Source organism: Panthera pardus, unplaced genomic scaffold (genome assembly GCF_024362965.1).
Source record: "Panthera pardus isolate Hobbes unplaced genomic scaffold, ASM2436296v1 HiC_scaffold_25, whole genome shotgun sequence".
NCBI classification, from domain to species: Eukaryota; Metazoa; Chordata; class Mammalia; order Carnivora; family Felidae; genus Panthera; species Panthera pardus.
The window spans coordinates 21,449,924-21,469,524 of NW_026526821.1; the positions used below are offsets into that span (position 1 = coordinate 21,449,924).

The 19,601-nt window shown below is 51.7% G+C and overlaps 1 protein-coding gene across 2 annotated transcripts in view; it reads left to right on the forward strand.

Annotated features, from left to right (window-relative positions):
- The first annotated feature begins 14,799 nt into the window (after positions 1–14,799).
- KIAA1755 (KIAA1755 ortholog) overlaps positions 14,800–19,601 on the forward strand; it is a 39,959-nt gene continuing 35,157 nt past the window's right edge. The window contains exon 1 of one of the 2 annotated variants that reach the window (XR_008417730.1): positions 14,800–15,064. Coding sequence is in view for 1 of the 2 variants with exons in the window: in XM_053890263.1 (XP_053746238.1) it covers positions 15,062–15,064 (3 nt within the window). In the remaining variant the exon portion in view is untranslated. The remainder of the gene's footprint in view (positions 15,065–19,601) is intronic. The other variant, XM_053890263.1, reaches the window with a different exon arrangement.

Sequence of the window (19,601 nt, forward strand, 5' to 3'; positions counted from 1 at the left end):
TATAGGACAGCCTCCTTACAGATAGGTCCTTGAGGAAAGCTTTTAAACATATTATTCCAAAAATTTAAACCATAAAGGAAATATTTGGTAAGTTTGGCCACCTTCAAGTTGAAAACTTCCATTCATCAAAAACCCCATTAAAAGAATAAAAAGGCCAGTTCACGATCTGTAGTAAGATGTTTGCAACTCTCATTACTAGACAAAGAGTAGCATCCATAATATATAAACAACATCTATGAATCAAAGAGACTAATAAATAACACAACAGAAAATGAACAAAAAAACGTGAACAGAAATTTCATAAAAGAAGGAACATTTGTCATTATTCTCCAAACTGCACACACACGCCTTTCTTTCTGTGGTACGTTCCACAATAAAAATGAAAAAAATCCATAATCATTTTTATTTCCTGTAAAAGCAACACATCATTGTACCAACATTAACTTCTTAGTTTTGACAAACGTGCTATGATTGTGCAAGACGTTATCATTAGGAGAATTGAGGTGAAGGATAAATCGGAATTCTTTATACTGTCTTTGCAACTGTTCCGCAAGCCTAAAATTATTTCAAAATAAAAAGATTCCTGTTCAAGTACTGCAGAAGTCAAGCCATGCAGAGACTTGGAGACTAACTCCTCTGAAGAACTTGGATTCTGTTCTGTGAGCCGTGGGGTCAACGGAGGGTTTCCAGAAGGTGGGGCAGAGTCCAATGGATGTGAAAAGACAAAACACAGCTTCTTAAGAGTCTCAAATACTGTCAGAGATGTGGAGGCAGAACTTCCCTTCGGCCAGATGGAGACTGCCTTGACCATGGTCCCCGTGAGTCCCTGTGACGGGGGGACGCGTGGAGGCGAGCCAGGGAGAACACAGCATCCATTGATCAGAGTGGACATCGGGTGGGGAGGGAGAGTCCCACAGCCGGTCGTCACAGGGTCCTGGGGGACACAGGGAGGAAACGGGGGGGGGGAGCCAGAGGCTGTGGGGGGGGGTTGGTGGGGTTGGGAGGGAAGCCTGGGAACTGAGCATACAACGCCCCTCCACCCCCAACTTCCTGTGTCCTGCAGTCAAACCCTGGGGCTGTCTGCTCCCCCCAGCCTCCCACCTCTGGTACTTCCACCCTCAACAAGTGGCCTCCTTCTCCTCCTTTCTCTCTCTTCCGATGCTCAGGCACACACACCTGCCTCTTCCCCCTCTGCCTCCCTCCCTTCTTCTCAGCTCCCAGAAGAGGCTCTTGCCTTTTCTGAATTTTTTTGTCTTCTCAGCTCACAAAATTCTCCATCAGAAAATCAGATAAACCTTCTCTTTGATCCCACGCCTCCCTCCTGCCACCCCTTCCTCCTCCTCTCCTTGGCCAAACCTCCTCAAAGCCCCATTTGTCTCCGGGGGGGCCTGACTTCTGCTTCTTGCCCTCAGGCCACCCTCTCCACTCAGCCGCTGGAACCTCCCATCCCATAGATGAGAGCAACACCTTTCCCTTGGCCAACTCACCCCTGCGCCCTGCTTTCTCTCTTTCCGTTACACCCCTCATCCCCCAGAGGTGTTGTGTTTCTTGTCTGTCTCCCTCACCCTGTTGAATTGTGTGTCCTCCCCCCTCCCCTAGCCCTGCTGCTGGATTCCTATGCTGTTGTCCTGACTTCCAGGACCACAGAATGTGTCCTTCTTTCGAGATACGGTCTTTACAGAGGTGATGAAGTCAAAATGAGGTCGTCGCAGTGGGCCCTCATCCACTATGACTGGTGTCCTCATAAAAAGTGGAAATTTGAGCCCGCGTATTCACAGGAACACGTCGCGCGAACATGAAGGTGGCCAATCACAAGCCAACGAGAGAGATCTAGAACAAACCATTCCATTTCCTCCCTGCCGCCACCTTGATTTCAGACTCTTAGCTTCCAGAATGGGGAGAAAGTAAGTTTTTGTCGTTTAAACTATCCGGTCTCTAGCACTTGGTTACGGCAGCCCTACAGACTGATCTAGATGGTGACAGCAGGGACCTCGCTCTGCTCACTCCAGTGTTTCTGGTGCCAATAACAATGCTTGGCACACAGCAGGAACTCAGTAAAAATATTTGATGTGGGAGGGAGTGAAAGGCCTTTTTCTAAACTCAATGGACACTCCTGTTGGTCACCTGGTAATTATTATTATTTTTTAATATATTTCTTAGACGGGGAGGAACCTGTAAGATTTCTTAGACGGGGAGGAACCTGTAAGGGACAAGCCACAAAGAGCATCTCCTCTCAGAGGTGTTCACTGAAACAGGCACCGTGTGCTTAGGTAGATGGGTGACCTTCTAAAGACTTCCACAAACCACTGTGCACCAAACATACGGTGTTCTTACTGTCTTCGTTGTGGAGGCTGGCCTCCACGGTGGCCCCCGGGGACCCCTGCCTCCGTGTAGAGTGCCCTCCCACACCGAATAGGACTGTGGCATGGAGGAAATAACAAGGTGTGACTTCCGAGGTTAGGCCATAAGACACGGTGGTTTCCACACTCTCAGGTCACTGGCTCTGGGGAAAGCCAGCCGCCATGTTGTGAGGCCACTCAGGCAGCGCCCGCGGGATGAGGAACTGAGGCCTCCTGCCAACAGCCAGCACCAGCCAGCAGCCGTGAGGACCAGCGGCCTCGGAAGCGGGTCTGCCAGCCCCAGTCAAGCCTTCGGGTGACCGCAGCCCTGGCCAACGGCCTCATGAGAGACTCTGAGCCGCGACAGTGCGACTACGCCATTCCTGAGTGCCTCATCTGCAGAAAACTGGGCAACAGTCAACGCTCCTTGTTGCTTTAAGCTGCCGAGTTGAGGAGCCATTTGCTACCCAGCAACATATAAGGAACATGACCTTGGAGACAGCTCCACATCAGTGCACCGAGAGCACTGTCGTTCGGCTCAACGCCCGGCCAAGTTCCCACCACAGATTTTAGCCCTCGATTGAATGGGTCTTTGAGCAGCCTGAACACTGCCTGCCTCTCTCTCCGCCTGGAGCATCCGTGCCTTCACCCAGCTCTCTCCTCACTCTCCTGGGGGCCCGGACAACTCCTGATCTGGCTTCGTGGGGGCTTTTATTCCACCCCTTAAGCCCTGGGGCTTCCTGAGGCTCCATCCTGGGCTCCCTTCCCTTCCTACTCAACAATCATGAGCCAACTCAAACCACCAGGGGGTCAAGGGTCTCCCCCATCCCTCATTGTGCTGCCAGCTCCCCAGCCCCCTTTCCAGCTCAGATCTCCCGGGAGCCCCCAGTTCGTCATCCTCCTGGTCAGGGACATCCCCCACGAGGCTCGAACCCAGAGTTCCTATCCAAAGGCACCTTTTCATCAGTCTGGCTCATCCGGGTACGCCTCCATCATGAGTGGCATCCCACCAGGAACCTGATGCCATCCTGGGCCTCCTTTGCCCCCAGAGATAGCAACCACTCCAGCCCTGTGGGTTTGCCTCTCGTACCGGGATGTAAGGTCCACGAGGGTGAACATTTTGTCTGCTTTGTTCAGTGTGCCCAAACTCAGTGCCTGAATAGGGTCTGGCATACAGTAAATCAATGAATGAATGAGCCTGGATCTAGCCATAAAACTTGCTCTGTAACCCTGAGCAAGTCTGTGTCTCTCTCTGGACCCTAGTTTTTCTCCTCCGTGTAACCAAATGTCTCACCAACCAGCTGTGTTTATTAAAAATACAGTTTCTGGTCCTAGCCCTGGGGGTTCTGATCCTAGTGAAGGGGGGGATATCTGCATGAAGCGCCCCTCAAGGGCCACTCTGATGTGGCAACGGCTTAGACACCATGGCTTTCCAGACCCCGTCTTGCCCTGCAGACCTGAGATGCCGCTTTGACAAGAAACCAGAAGGGGACGGTGGCGCCTGATGACCCCTGGAGGGCTGGGGGTGGAGGTACGAGGGTGTGGGCACAAAGAAGGCGGCTGTCCCCTCTCCTATCAGGGCTGTGAGACTGAAAGGGGGAGAAAGAACAGCACAGCTGCACAAGACAATTTAGCTCTTTCATGACGAGCTAAGTTCTCGGGCAGGATGACCCTGCCCCCTCCCCGTTGCCGTCCCCACAGCACCATCTGCCCAGTTTTTTCACACTGTCCAGACCCCTTCACCCCAGGAAGAGGCCCAGGGCGTCCTTGGGCGGCCCCAGATCCCTGGAGTGGGGCCACAGAGGGAAGCGGCCACCGCCATGAGAAAGGATTCAGAGGGAACTAGCACTTTGGGGGAGGAGACAGCACTGCTGGGACTCCCAGGGATGGGGGTAAATCAGGCTAAGGTGTGGCCTTGGAGGCAGTTGTGGCTTGGGGAGCCCCACTTCCTCTTTTTTGGCAGCTCTGACACTCCAAGGTGATGTGGGGACAGTCCACTAACCCTCCGAGCCCCCCTTGCCTTCTCTGTGCCAGCTCTGGTGATGCTTTAAAGTGGCCTGTCTGGTCCCTGCCATTCCCAACACTCAGATTTTGGGGTAGATCCCTGGGCTAGGGGTCAGAATGGTATATTCTTATCCTGACTCTGCCATGGACATGCTGTGTGGCCTTGGAGAAGACTGTTGCCGTCTCTGGGCCTCTTTGCAAGGCAGGTAGGGTCAGAATGGAGGGTGCCTGAGACAGTCTGTAACTTAATTACCCCGTTCTTACAGCATATCAGGAGTATCAACTATCAACATGACTCATCAGTGTTGATGTTGACCTTGATCCCCTGGTCAGGTTTATACCCTGTAAAGCTGTCTTTCCCTCCTTTCCATACATGCTCTTTGGGAGGAAGTCACCAAGTACGGTTCACTTTAGGACTGGGGAGTTCTTCTCCATCTCCTCAAGGGCTAAGTATCTGCATAAATTCTTTGGAATTCTTGTGCATGGGAGATTTGTCTATTCTCTCCCATTTATTCATATCCATGTAATGCTTCCAGTTTTTTTTCTTGCTCAGATCGTCCCAGCTTTGGTCATTAGGAGCCCTTCCAGTGGGTTCCTGGGTCTTTGTGCCATACTTCCATCATTGTGGGTTTTGTCCGTTTTTTTTAGCACTTCCTTACGTTTTCCAGGCTCACTGTGTATTTCCTACCTCAGTCCTAGAATCAGCGATTTCCCCCTCTGGTTTCTTTTATTGGAGAATGATATTAGAAACCAAGATGTGGGTGCTACGTATGCTTGTTGCTGCTGGGGTATCATTAGCTTGTAAGCTCCTTCAGTTAATAGAGCAAGCAAATATATGTGTATATACTGAGTTCTGTATACACACATATCTGTAATTTTCTATACGTATCTATCAATCTCCCTTCATCTTTATCTATACTAAACTAAGCATGAGTTTGTATCATCTCTGGCTCTAACCTACTAGCTGCTTGTCTGTAAGCTCACACCATCCCTGCTTATCTGTAAGCTCTCACTCCAACAGTGAGAAACCACATCATTCTTCTTTTGATGGTCAAATGGTCCAAACTTTGGTTAGTGGAAGCCCTTTAAGTTGGACCCTTTCACTTGGCCTCACCATTCTTGAGTGCTTCCTTGCTTTCCGATGTGACATCTCCCAGGTTCACCTTGTACTTTCCCTGTTCTATCCTGGGATCAGTCTCTTCTTTAAAGATGTGGGTTTTATTTAGTGGGGATTGGTATTTAGGAACCAAGATCTGGGCACTGGGTGTGCTAATTGCTATGAGGGTATTGCAATTTCCTAGTCCTGTCAGTGGGCAGAACTAGGGAGTGTGTGTGTGTGTGTGTGTGTGGGGGGGGGTTAATGGTATGTTTTTTGTTTGTTTGTTTGTTTGAGAGAGGGAGAGAGAGAGAGAGCACAAATGGTAGAGGGAGAAAGAGAGAATCTTAAGCAGATTCTATGCCCAGCACAGAGCTCCAGGTGGGGCTCTATCTCACGACCATGAGATCATGACCCGAGCTGAAATCAAGAGTCAGATTCTTAATCCCTGTGCGTGTTTTTTAAAGCATGAGATAGGGGCGCCTGGGTGGCTCAGTCGGTTAAGCGTCTGACTTCGGCTCAGGTCATGATCTCGCAGTTTGTGAATTTCAGACCAGCATCGGGCTCTGTGCTGACAGCTCAGAACTTGGAGCCTGCTTTGGATTCTGTCTCTGTCTCTGTCTCTGTCTCTGTCTCTGTCTCTGTCTGTCTCTCTCTCTCTCTGCCCCTCCCTGCTCACGTTCTCTCTCTCTCACACAAATAAATAAACGCTAAAAAAAGCATGATCTCATACTGACGTCTCCAGTTAAAACTCAGAGCCACAGATCTTTCCTCCATTCCATATTTTTAATTTCCTTTTCCCATAATGAGGGCTTGGGTTCCCAGGTCAACATATTTGCTCATTTCTTCAACACACACAGTAGCTTCAGAATTATAACACTGATACTCTGCCAACTCCTACATATTAAAGTTCAGGATTTCTTTTTACCTTTTTTTTTAAGTTTATCCATTTATTTTGAGGTTGGGGAAGGGCAGAGAGAAGGAGAGACAGAATCCCAAGAAGGCTCCATGCTGACAGTGCAGAGCCCTACGCAGGTCTCCAACTCATGAACCATGAGATCATGATCTGAGCCAAGGTCAAGAGTTGGATGTTTAAATAGACTGAGCCACCCAGGCGCCCCTAAAGTTTCGGATTTCTTTGTTGTTCTCTTTATCCATAAAGTCTATCCCACTAAGGGGTCAGGACTCAGTTACTTGGCCAAAAGTTACTTGAATGAATTCTTTTCTTTGTGTGGCTATACTATTTACTCGACATATGGTTAAGCTCATGTTTTCTCTTTGTTTTCAAGTTTAGAGTTTGGGTTTTCATATCTTTATTTAATTTTTGAAAATGTAAAGTGTTTACATCATTAAAACGTCAAGATTGTATTATACAAATATATTCAGAAACATCTCACTGCCACCTCTTTCTTCTCCACGGTGTTACCACCAGCTCCTTATGAGTAACGGTTCTCAATACGTTTCTGATTTATCCTTCCTGGATACATTTTTGCATAGTTAAATAAGTAAGCACACACATAGCACAAATACATGGTTTTTAAAAACTTTTTCTTACATGGAAAATAACACACCATATACAGTCTTTTATACTTTGCTTTTGTCTTTGGTTTTGCTTAACCATATGTGCTGTAAATCACCATATAGGTTCATAGAGACCTTCCTGCCTGCTTATATGACTGTGTGATATTCCTTGCTTGGTATCATAGTTCATTCACCCCTTTTCCTATACATAGATATGGCTATTCCAATATTTTGCTATTACAGATAATGCCTCTGTGAATAAATTTGTGCACGAGGTTTTTTGTTGTTGTTGTTGTTGTTTGGTATTTGTGGGATTATATCTTCAGGATAAGTTCTGGAAATAAAAATCCTGGGTCGTAGGGTACAGCGTTTGTCATTCTGTGAGGTATCATCAAATTCCCTTCTACCAGTGAGCGTTCCTACCAGTGATGTGTGAAGGTGCCTGTTTGCTCAAAGCCTCGCCAGCATGTGTTGTCAAGCTTTTGAGCCTTTGCCAACTTGATAGACAAGAAATGGCATTTCAGCGCGGGTGGATGAGTATTAAAGCTTTTCCTACGTGTCAGGCTCATTTGTAGATACGTTTCCTTGGGACACATGCTGGGCTATTTCAAATAATCCCAATGGACTGGATCTCAGGGTTGACCTAAGCCATGAGGGGCTGGTGGCTGTGGCTCCCCATCACGCCGGGGGCCAACAGGGTCCCCACAGAAGATTGAGCCAAGGGGGTAACTGCTTCCTCCACACAAAGAAGACTCAGTGAGGAGGGTGACTTGCTCTCCGAGAAGTGCTCAAGTCTTGACCTCCTCCACAGCCCAGAGGGCCAGTCGGGGCTGGGGAATGACAGGGCCAGAAACACGGGGTGCAAAGGATAGAGTCAGGCTGCTGCTGGGGGAAGGTGAGTCTGGAGACACGAGGCAGCCCGTCTCCCCAGAATGACTGACACAGCCACTTGCTTGGCTCTCAGCCCCAAGGCTCGTCAATTCCATCGTCCCCTACCTTTCTGCCCGAATGGCCCACCTAAAACTTAGATATGACTGTGGCAGTCCCGGATTACAAATTCCTTTTGGCTTTCCAGGATCTGACCCCCCTCTTGCTTTCCCAGTAGACTCTCTGTCCCTACCTAACACACTCTTTATCCATTCATTCTATCTATCCCCCCCCCACCCATCCTGGGTTGGAGGGTCCACGTGCGGCCCGTTCCCACGGCCAGCAGGTTGGTACCGACCGCCGGCCGGAGGCTTCGGTTCCCGCCACGTGGGTGTTTCTGCAGAGTTACTCGAGCGTCCCAACAACACGGAAGCCGCCTGTCTCTTACGACCTACTCCCGCCAGTCCCGTGCCATCACTTCCTCCACGGTTTTGATTCTTGCCAGGTGGGTGTCTAAATCCAGCCCACACTGAAGGGGGCCCCACCTGGGGAAGGCAGGAGTGCTAAGATATTTGTGGACACGGTTGAGAATCACCCTATCCATCCAGCGGGCCAGCATTTACCGATCACCTGCTGTGTGCCTGGTGCCGTTAGCAGCTTGCGTGGTTCAGGGCCTTGGGAAGCATCTCGTCCAGACCAGGGGCGCAAACTCGAATGTCTACAGGGTCCAGAAGGTGACTGAGGAAGTGTCAGTGAGTGAAGTGAGCCAGGAGGATACCAGGCACCCGAAGTGCATGAAGGGAGAGGCTGCTGCCCGGGTTAGGTAAAGCCTCCCTGTTGTTAGATGTTGACAACTAGTTCCGCTCTGGGTGTTTTCGTTTTGAACCCCGTGTTTGCCTGGTTTGGCCCATACATCGCCACCTTTGCAAACGGATGCAGCTCTCCTGACCTTCTCCATGTTCTCCTCAAACCTTCCTTCATTAAGGGGCGCCTGGGTGGCTCCGTCGGTTGAGCGTCCGACTTCGGCTCAGGTCATGATCTCACGGTCCGTGGGTTCGAGCCCCGCGTCGGGCTCTGTGCCGACCGCTCGGAGCCTGGAGCCTGCTTCGGATGCTGTGTCTCCCTCTCTCTCTGCCCCTGCCCTGCTCATGCTCTGTCTCTCTCTGTCTCAAAAATAAATAAAAACATTAAAAAAAAAAAGACGTTCCTTCATTAAAAAATGCATGGGGGCCCCTTTCGCACATTACAGAAACGACTCACAAACACAAACTGTGTCCTTGGCCCGGAAGGCCTTCTCCTCTTTCTTCCCAGCCCAGGTGCAAATGTCTCTCCCTCAGCCTCCTCTGACCCTTCTCCTGGGGGTGTTGCTGGTTTCCTCCTGAAGACTGCTACCGTATTTGTGTCCCCAGTGACATCTTTGTACTCCCCTGCCTCCCTCCCCTTGAAGAGGGCTCCTGAGGGCTTCGTGGAGGGACGGGGTTGTTGAGCAGAGGGGGCGCAATCAAGGGTAGCGCATGGGGAAGAGCTTCCCAAAGGAGGTGGTCCCGGGGTGGGGGGGTGATGCAGATGCAGACGGGGAATCCCCCCGCAGGAGGGAGGATGAACAAAATCAGAGGCAGGAAAGCGTGGGTGGCGCCTGAGCTGGCAGAGCCCCAGCTCCTTCCTCCCCGGACTTCCCCCCAGCTGGAGGGGCTCTTGGCTGCCTTCCTAGATGGTGAGGGGCTCAAGGAGCTCTAAGTAGCTGGGGAGGGGGAGGGGGCTGGAACAAGAAATCCAAGTCCTGGATGAGTCATGGATGGAGTCTGTCCTACAATAATAAGAAAAGGGCTGGATTGGGAGGCAAAGAGAGACCTGAGGGGCTGGGGTGCAAGCCCAGAGGGGTGGGGGCTAAAGGATGGGCTGGGGGAGTGGGGTGGCCCTCGGTGATCCCTGCCCTGGGGTCTTGGCTCTTGGTTTCCACTGTCCTTAGAGCTCTGCCTTTCTCCAGCTCTTCGTGTCAACCCCTTGCTGGTGGGTGTCCTGGCAGCCTCTGCCCCACCCCCCACCCCCAAGCAGCTAGAGGAATCTTTTGGGGAAAAAAGCCTGATCACATTACTCTCTTCTTTGTTCCCTCCCATGGCTTTTCGGGGGCCCTAAGGAGAAAAACCTCCCCCACCTCTTCTTGTGTTCCTGTCCCTCCCACTGTGCCTCTTTTGTGCCTCCAACCGTTCTCCTGCCCCAGGGCTTTTGCACATGCTGTTCCTTCTGACCAGAATGCTCTTCCCTGACTTCTTTCACTAGTTTATTCTTTTCTGTCTTCAGATATCAGCTTAAGTTTTCAGAGGAGCCCTCCAAGACCCTTAGAATCTATTGGGTCCCTTTGATATGTGCCTTTCCATACCACAATCTGTATGATGCTTCGTTATTACGACACGATCCCCTACTGCCCTGTGAACTGCACGAGGGCAGGGCCCGTCTGCCACGTCCACCGTGCTACTCCCAGCACTCAGCACACTGTCCCTGGCATACAGGGGGTGATCAATAAATGCATCTCTGCCTCTTGTAGGACACGGCCAGTGCCCATGACTACTGCCTCACAGCAGACAGGGGACGGAAGCAAAGCAGAGATTCTTGGCTCCGTGGCACAGCTGAGAAAACTGAGATTTGGATGATTTAAGTAACCCGCCATGAACCCCCAGGGAGTGAGTTAGTGGGTGGGCAGGGACTTGAATTCAGGGCCCTGGATATATATCATGGGCTCCCCTACCAGGAAGCAATGTTAGCAATAGTCTAAGACCTGGTATCAGGAAGCTCATTTAAACATCACACTTTCACCTCCAAGAGGAGAAGTTCCTTGAGGGATAACACCAAGTCTTTTCCGTCTTTTCTCTTCCCACTGTTTACGAACCGGGCAATGATCCCCCAAGCTTTTGTTGGCTTAACCTGTGTTTCCATCCCCCTCCTTCTCATTTCTTTGAGGAACGTCTCCCCACACCGTGCAGTCCTAACAGAGGTACCATCATGTGCTCTCACGCAGGGGTGGGCATAGAATCTATTCCAATGAAGCAGAATATCCTCACTCCCCTGACCATGGTGATTGTCTTAGGAATAGCCGTGGGGCCCAGACAAGGCCAATCAGGGTCTCTTCTTTAGGATTAGTATATAGGCGTGGCGGGGGGCGGGGCTGGTGCCAGGGGTGCTGAGTTGAGATCCTGTAGGCCTGGAGTTCCTATCAGCCATCTTCCATTGGACAGGAGTGAAACTACCAGAAGAATGATGGCGGATATCTGGCACCCGTTCTCACTTTGAAGACCCTAAATTCCCTTTTTTTTAAAAATTAGGCTGAGTTGAACTTCTGTCATTTACAACCAAGATATGGGCAAGGCCAATTTCACCGAGGGCGGGCCATAGGTTGTTTCTCTACTCGTCAGCTTCCCTGTTCTGGGTCTTTGCTTCCGGCCCTGACAATAATCTCTGTGCCTCCCCTTAGTCCCAGCATCCCGGAGAGGAGCGCACTCCCTGGTAACCCAGACTCAGGCAGCTCAGCGCTGTGTGAACCACATCGTCTGCAACAGATGCCAGAGACAGAGTTAGAAGGGCAGGCAATTTGTTGGGGGTGATGCCTCTGAGGATGAAGGGGAGCTGGGGGCAGGAAGAGCCCGGGAGAGCCTGCAGACCGTGCCACAGTCCTGGCATCTGCGAAAGGAAGAGGGGACGAGAGAAGGACGGTGGAGAAAGAATGTCAGACTGTGGGACAGCGCTGAGAAAGTCTCAGCCAGCCCGGGGGGGACCTCTGGCACAAAGATTGTTCGTAAGAGAGCCCACATCAGGCAGACATGTGCACACTGTGCTTAGCCGGACGCTACCCCAGAAGCCTGTATCCTAGAAGAATCCACGACTCATGGAACTTCCCGCTAGAGGATCCTTCTTGAAGGGAAGTCTAAGAGGGACACTCCATTGCTGATACAGTGCCTCAGTCCCTACTCACTCTAATAACGGTCTACAGGGGATTTTCACACAGGAGTCAAACCCAAGCCTTCTGCCTCCAGAGCCTGTGCTGTTTGCAGTGTTAATCTTCCTTATACATCAGGGACCGTAAATAACAAATAAGCATTGTCTTAATGCCAACTCACATTGATTGGTAGTGGCTGCTTGGGCTCTGTGTTGAGGGGCGTTCCGAGGCTGCTTCTAAGTTCTGCAGGAAGTTCCATGATTAGTTAATGATGTCTACCATGGGTAGGGAAGGGGTGAAGCGTGCAAACGTGTGCCAAGTATTTGCTATTCTTATGGAAGGAACAGATAAATATGTATTGAAAATGAATGAATTCTGAAGTAGGCAACTCTCTTCCCCCAAGTGAGACCGTCTCCGGGTGAGGTGTCCTGGCACCCGGCCCTGGGGAATCTCAGAATCATAGGGACAACTGGCATTTGCTGAGGACCTACTATATGCCGGGCACCGAGTTCAGCTCTTGCAATCATTATCTCGTTGGATTCTCCCAAGAGCCTCATGAGGAAACGATGAGAGCCTCCATTTTACGCGGAGGAAATTGTGGTCCCCAGAGAGGAAGGATCTGTGCAAAGCTACCCAGCGAATCAGTAGCAGAGACCCATTTGTACAGCGCTTCCCCTTATATGCCACACCAGCATGTGTAAGACCAGTGATGGCTTTCATTATTTCTCTGAATCTGGCGTAGCAAGCGGAGCAGTATTCAGTGAATCGTTTGCCAAAGAGAGAGGAAATACTTTGAACAGTCCTTGGAAAGTCCTCTGGAAAGTCCCTGAGAAATACACCAAATCCAATCCAATAGTCAAGCCTGTGTAGCTGGAGACTGATTTCACAACCATTGGCCCCTAACATAAAAACACCATTTTTCCGGGTTCTGTATTGATTCTGCTGGGTACCAGAGACAGAGCAAAGTGCTTTACAATCATTAGCTCGTTTGATGTCCAGCATGGTTTCGTGAGGACGGAAGTTACATGCTCTCTGTCTTACGAAGGATGGATCTGACGCTCAGAAGGGTGAACTTCCTTGAGGTCACACCCAGAACAGAGCCAAGCCATACAAGGCTGTAGGTAGGTGTGTGCACATTTTTGGCTGCGTGCAGAACAGCACCAGGTCAACAGGGAGTATTTTTGGAAGAGTGTGGATGGGAACAGAGGTGCAAGGATGTTGAGGGGCCCAAGGGCTGGACTGTTATGAGTACTGATACTTATCAGCCGTTTCAGATCCAATCCCACCTTCTCACGCAGCCTAAGTTCCCTTTAGGTGACCAGCTCTTCCCGATTATGTTCAGTGTTAGGGGACCTTGCGCACACGGCCCGATTAGAATCTCTCCGTTAAGTCTCTGAATCTGCCAGGGAGCGGCACGCGGCTTGGGATTCATTCAGGTAGCGCAGGAAGGTGGCTAGCAACACGATTTCTGGGAATGGACAGCCTCGTTCAATTCCAGGCTCCACGGTTAGGACCTATCCCACACTGGGCAAGCTACATAACCTTTCTGTGCCCTGGTTTTTTCATCTGTAAAATAAGGACCGTAATAGAATCGACTTCATAAATGTTACACACGTAGAGAAGTACTTGACACAGAGAAGGTTCTCCTTTGGCGTGTTTTTCTGTCTTGTTGCATTGCCATCAGTCTTCAAGGGTTTGCAATTCATTCCCACAATGAGACCCCCGGCGCATCTCATTTGGTTCCTGTGCTTTCCAGAGGGCGGGTCCTTAGCCTTTTCATTGGTTCTGTGAGCTCCCGAAATTCTGCTAATCCATTGTTTCTTGATAAACTAACTCAGAGTCAGTCTCTGTTGCCTGCGACCCCAGAACACTAGATGTAGATGTCATGTCAAATCTGTCTCCCTGCAAAGCTGGGACTCTGGTCCCTCCAAGCTGTGATCCCTCCAATTCCCAGTAAATTCTGCACCTGACGTCAACAGGGCTGTTCTCTCCCAAGTTCATGTCTGGGGCAGTGTTACCAAAAGCAGACTGGCTCCTGAAGGCTGGAGATGATTGTTTGATTGCTTAATACAGACTATCGGGGGATTCTCTGGGCTGAAGCTTAATGGTATTCAGGGCCTTTGCACATGCTGTTCTTTCTGCCCGGAACTCTGTTTCTTTCCCCCAACCCTACCTCCACTCTTCACCTAATTCCTTACCCTCTTTCAGATCTCGGCTTCTCTGTCCCTTCCTAGACCACCAGCTCCAGGATGGTCCCCTACAGTTCCCAGAGCCAATATTTGCCTTTGCCTCGGTAGCTACCACACTCAATTATTATTTTTTCCTGTTTCTCTGTTTCCTTGTCCAACCAACAGGTATACACTACCTGAGGGCAGAGACTCTGACTTATTCTGGCTCAGGGCTTGGACCCTGTTTGGTCAATATATGGATGAATCCCAGATCAGCCAACCAGAAATCATTTAGTTTCTAGTCTCCCTCCAAAGCGGAGGAACAATGGCTTGACCAAGGTCACAAAGCTGTCATTTTCTAGGAGAAGGAAGCCCAGAACTCGCCAATAGCCACTGTCACCTCTAAGTCTTGAATTGAGCCATCTTGATGGTGTGCAACATGGGCTTCACAGGGGAAGGACGTTGGGACAGACGCCTACTCCTCGCCACCAACCCTAAGAGGCAGATACTATCACCATCATCATACTATTGCCAGCAGCATCACCCCCATGTTACAAATGAGGAAACTGAGGCTTACCACACTTCGTGACTTGCCCAAATCGCCCAACTGGGAAGTAGACGAGGAGGAGCCTCGAACCCAGGGCTGATGCCCAGGTCGGTGCGCGCCTCACCCGGCGGGGGGCCTGGCCCGTCTGTGAAGCGGGAGCTGAGGGGTTGCGAGGACAGAGGGGAGCAGGGGAGCGGTCGGAAAGGCGGCGGGCAGCCCAGCTCCTCTTGGCAGCCGAGGCCCTGGCCGGGAGGGGGGCGCCTGCCTGTCATCCCGCGCGGCGGGCGGGGCGCGGGCGAGGCGCCGGCACAAAAGGGCTGCCGTCGCGCCGCCCCGTCCCACGCGGGGAGCAGCGCTCCGACCCGCCCCTGCGGCCGCCGGCGGCCCCCGCTCGCCTCGCCCTGCCGCCAGTCTCCTCTGGCCCGCCGCCTCTCTCTGGCTCTCTCCCTGGGTCCCCGGCCTCCCCTTCCCCTCCCGGCCAGCCCGCTCCGCTCGCTCCAGGGCTAGGTGGGGGCTGGGGCTGCGCACCGGATAGACGGACCCGCGGACCGACTGACCCAGCACCGGCTACAGGAGAAGCCCGTCATCATGGTAACGCCTGCCAAGGCCTGGACCACCTGGCGCTGTCCCCTTTTGGTGGGGGTGTCAGGGCAGACCCCGACCTTTTATACTATGACCCTCAGCACCTCACCACCGGTCCGTGTTAACTGGTCCCGGGGAGGGGGGGGCGGTTGGGAGGGAGGTGGGCTGGCGGTGCCGGGTACCCCCCTTCTGGCCACGTCCTCTCTCCTCTCTGGGCCCCGTCGATCGAGGCGCGAAGTGGATGGATAAGATTGGATGACTTGGGAACTTCTGATGTCGCCCCATCGCAGGCACAGATCAGAGCTGAACTCCAGCCCTTGGGCCTTAGACGGAACGGGGGGGGGGGGGGGGGGCTGTTGCATTTTAGACTTGGGGTGGAAGGTCGGGTATGCCCAGTGTCCCCGCACAGGGTTTGGATGGAGAGGGAGGTTAAAGGCCCTTCCCAGTCCCACAGAGCTGGGCAAGGTGGGTTAAGGGTGCCCAGGGGAGAGGAGGGAGCTGCTCACCAAAATTTGGGGTGCTCTTGCCACTTGAGAGTCAGGGCAGGAAAGTCAGATGTGCACATAGTCCTGACATGAGGTGGCCCCATGGGAATCGGGTGGGGAGGTAGGCCTAGGAGGAGGGCAGGGGGAGGGCAATACCTCCACACTGCGGCTTCCTCAGCTGGCACCTCGATAAGGTTGGGATGCTCTGGGAGGTGTGTGTGTGTGTGTGTGTGCACCTCACGCATGCCAGTATCTGGGAACAGGGGATGAAAGAAAAGTCTGTTTTCAGGGAATCCCAGCCCCGCCCCGAACAGGCCCCGGAGCCCCGGGGCGGATTCATGGGAGCCGTGGGGATTTGGAAAAGTGCTCTGAAGACAGGCCAAGGCTTTAACCTCTTAGCTGTGATCGAGCGTGTCAGATTGGTGTGGACTTTCACTGGGTGCACGTTCACACGCAGACTTCTATTTAGAGACATGTGTGCACCCAGGCTGAGCACACCAAAACGCGTGCCACTGACTTACGTGGCCGAACCCACGCGCCCTCTCGCACACACAAGCCTTACCTACCTGCTCTCTCTACCGCTGAAATATGGGCACACACCGGCGTGCGTGCCACAGACCTGTTGCAAAACCAGGCTGCTAAATCCACACGCCCGCAGGACAGGTGGATTCACACATCGCTCTTGGAGCTGTTTGACGGTAACCTTCATACGCTAATGGGTATTCACCTCTCACCACAGGCAAGGTCCTGTGCTGTGGGATTTGTGTGCAGGAGCTCGCGTAGCTCACACCAGCTCTAAGAATACACCTGCTGGTATCTCCACCCCCACAGATGGGGACCTGAAGCTCTGGGAGCTTCCGTGACTGCCCAAGGTCACCCAACCAGAAAGCAGGAGGTAGGATGGCCTGAATTCTGAATGTGCATTCAGCTGTCACGGCCACCCCAGAGCCACACCTGCACCAAGCAGTGTTTGCTAAGCTTTACCTAGTTTTGGACCTAACTCTGTGATTACTTTTTTAAAATCCAGAAATTCCTTGCTGAACGCCAGACTCTCAAATCAAGAGTCAGGCCTTGGGGGGGCTCCTTGAAAAGGTTTAGCAACTCCTTCCTGAATAGGAATGACGGACAGATTTTTCTCCCACCCCCCACCTACCTCTCTGCTCTCACCTCTGTACTTCAGCTGCTCTGACATTGGTTCACAGCCTCGTATGCTTCAAGCTCCCTCCCGCCACAGGGCCTTTGCATATGCCGTGCCTGCTGGGTGTCACCCCTTCACCTAAAGAATTCTTATCCCTCCTATAAATCTCCACCCCGATATCGTGTCCTCAGGAAAGTCCCACTCTAGCATGCCATGGACATTTTATATCAAGACCATGAAAAATCTGTATCCATTGTCATCAACACAAAGTCACTATAAAAATGTATGCCATGAAGGCGAATTTGTATCCGTCAATTCTGGCCGGAAGAGGTCGGCTGTGGATGATTCCAAGCCAGGGGGCTGCTTTCTTTTTGTTAAAAGGAATAATCGCTCAGTGTCTGGGAGGTATTTTAAGATATACCGGCACCGAACTGAGACCGTCTCTTTGGTGTTACCGTGAGGACTGGATGAGAGTTGGGGTAACTTTCTTTCTGTGGTTTCACATAGAGTTCACGTCCTCCCCAACTCATCTTGTGGTTACTTGCCGTCCTATCCCAAGCTTTGAGAAAAGCCGGTTGAATCCAATTGAATTCATTCAACATTGCCAAAGTACTTACCTCATGGCGATCCCCCGAGGTGCTGCGCCCTGTGTAAGGACCCGAATGAGAGAAGACGAAGCCCTGGGCCCTGGCCTGGGGTTACAGTGCCCACTCACTGAGATTTCCAGGCTGGGTGATGGGCGGCGGGAGTTCCTCTCTTTGCATAGAAGCGTGTCAAAAAAGAGAGATGCGGGTTGTGTGGGTCTCTGAAGGGTGGGAAGGACGGGGCGCCTGGGTGGCGCAGTCGGTTAAGCGTCCGACTTCAGCCAGGTCACGATCTCGCGGTCCGTGAGTTCGAGCCCCGCGTCAGGCTCTGGGCTGATGGCTCGGAGCCTGGAGCCTGTTTCTGATTCTGTGTCTCCCTCTCTCTCTGCCCCTCCCCCGTTCATGCTCTGTCTCTCTCTGTCCCAAAAATAAATAAAAAACTTTGAAAAAAAAAAAAAATGAAGGGTGGGAAGGAGCTCACCCGATCCAGGGAGGGGTGCAACGCGAGTTCAGGCAGTGCTTTCAAAGTGGGGCACCTGCCATGGGTCCCAGGGCGGGGGGAGGGGGGAGGGGGAGACTTTGGCTACACATTTATCGTTCTACAATTTTTCGGCTTAGTGTTAGGAAGGTAATTTAAGCAGCGCAAACACGTGATAATAAATAAAAATCAGTGGATTTAAGTCGGAAACAAATTGGCCGAAAAGACAAACGTGAAGTAAGCAACAGTCCATATCAAGTAAAATAAATTGGGGTACGTAAACCACAAGCAAAACTCCTGTGCGAGGCGCGCGGGTGACTGGGAAACCCCGGGCCAGGGTGTCAGGTGTGTTAGGAGAAGTGGGAAAGGTGGGCTGGTGTAGACCGATGGCTGCTATTGGCAGGCTGAGTTGTTAAGACGGTGGGGAGCCACTCAAGACTGTTGAGCAGTGAGGGTCACAACCGGGTCTTGTGTTAAAAGGCCATCGTAGTGGCCAAAGGAGAGCCTGGCCTGGTGGGAGGGAGCAGGGGAAGGGGCAGAGGAGCTGGTGGTGATGTGCACGTGTCGATACCCCAACTCTACCATTTGCTGGTGGTAGAGAGCCTTGGGCTCAGTTTCTTACCCTATGGAATGGGAATAATAATACCTCTCCCACAGGATTATTGGGAAGAGGAAATCAAATAATGTTAATAAAAGGGGGCGCCTGCGTGGCTCAGTCGGTGAAGCGTCCGACTTCGGCTCAGGTCATGCTCTCACGGTCCGTGAGTTCAAGCCCCGAGTCGGGCTCCGTGCTGACAGCTCGGAGCCCGGAGCCTGCTTGGGATTCTGTGTCTCCCTCTCTCTCTGCCCCTCCTCCGCTCTCAGTCTGTGTGGCCCTGTCTCAAAAGAAATAAACATTAAAAAAAATTAACGTTAATAAGAGAATGGAAAACGCTTAGGATAAAACCTGATACAGAAGTTTGCTCAGTAAGCAGCTCTAGTTATAAGTGCTATTATCATTATGTTTTCTGGGTGGCAGACGGTGAGCCCCAAAGCAAAGGCCAAGGGGATGGGGAGCAAAAAGAACAAACACAACACTAAGCCCCAGACAGGTGAAGGGACTTGCTCAAGGTTACCCACAAGACGACACATGACAGAACCGGATTTCTGAATGTGGGTCTTCTAACACCTACTTCCTTCTCAGTTCACTGCATCTGGCCTGTTTTTCCAGTTTTTGAAAGTTTTTTTTTTTTTTTTTTTAATGAGGAGCCAATTCGCACCCCTACCTCCACCCACACACAAATACAAGGGATTTAAAGCAGGAGAAGTTTTAGTTGGACATGATCAACCACTTCCTGGCACCCAGGGCAGCAGAACCCTGGTTTTGGGACCTCCAGCCTGGAGAAGTTCAAGGGCAGAGTCCCCGATCGTTGAGCCTGGCGGCCAGAAGCTGATACCCACTGGGCTGTAGCTGACTCACAGACGTATTTGGCTTGGCTAAGCTTTAAAACATTGGGAGGCTTTACTAAAATATCAGCAGATCCGGCAACGCTGGGCCAAGGCAAGGCTGGGCAGGAGCTGATGAGGTGGGGCATGTGTCCCAGCCCCATGGCTCCCTACTGCTTCCCGGACACGGAGGTTGACTGTGAAGGGCCACTCACCGAGGGACCGGAGGGGTGATTTTCTCACACTTGGCCTACTTCTGTCTTCCCTGTCACCTGTCGGTCCCCTGTGGGCATTTGTGTCTGTGGCTGGTGGTGTAGACTCTTCCTGGGCTGAGTACAGAGATGGAGAAGGGTCTTTTCGAACTTTCCCACCAACTGAGGATTACGTGGGTCCCATTTAGAAACCACGTCCCAGCTCCAGACCTTCTGGAGTCCGA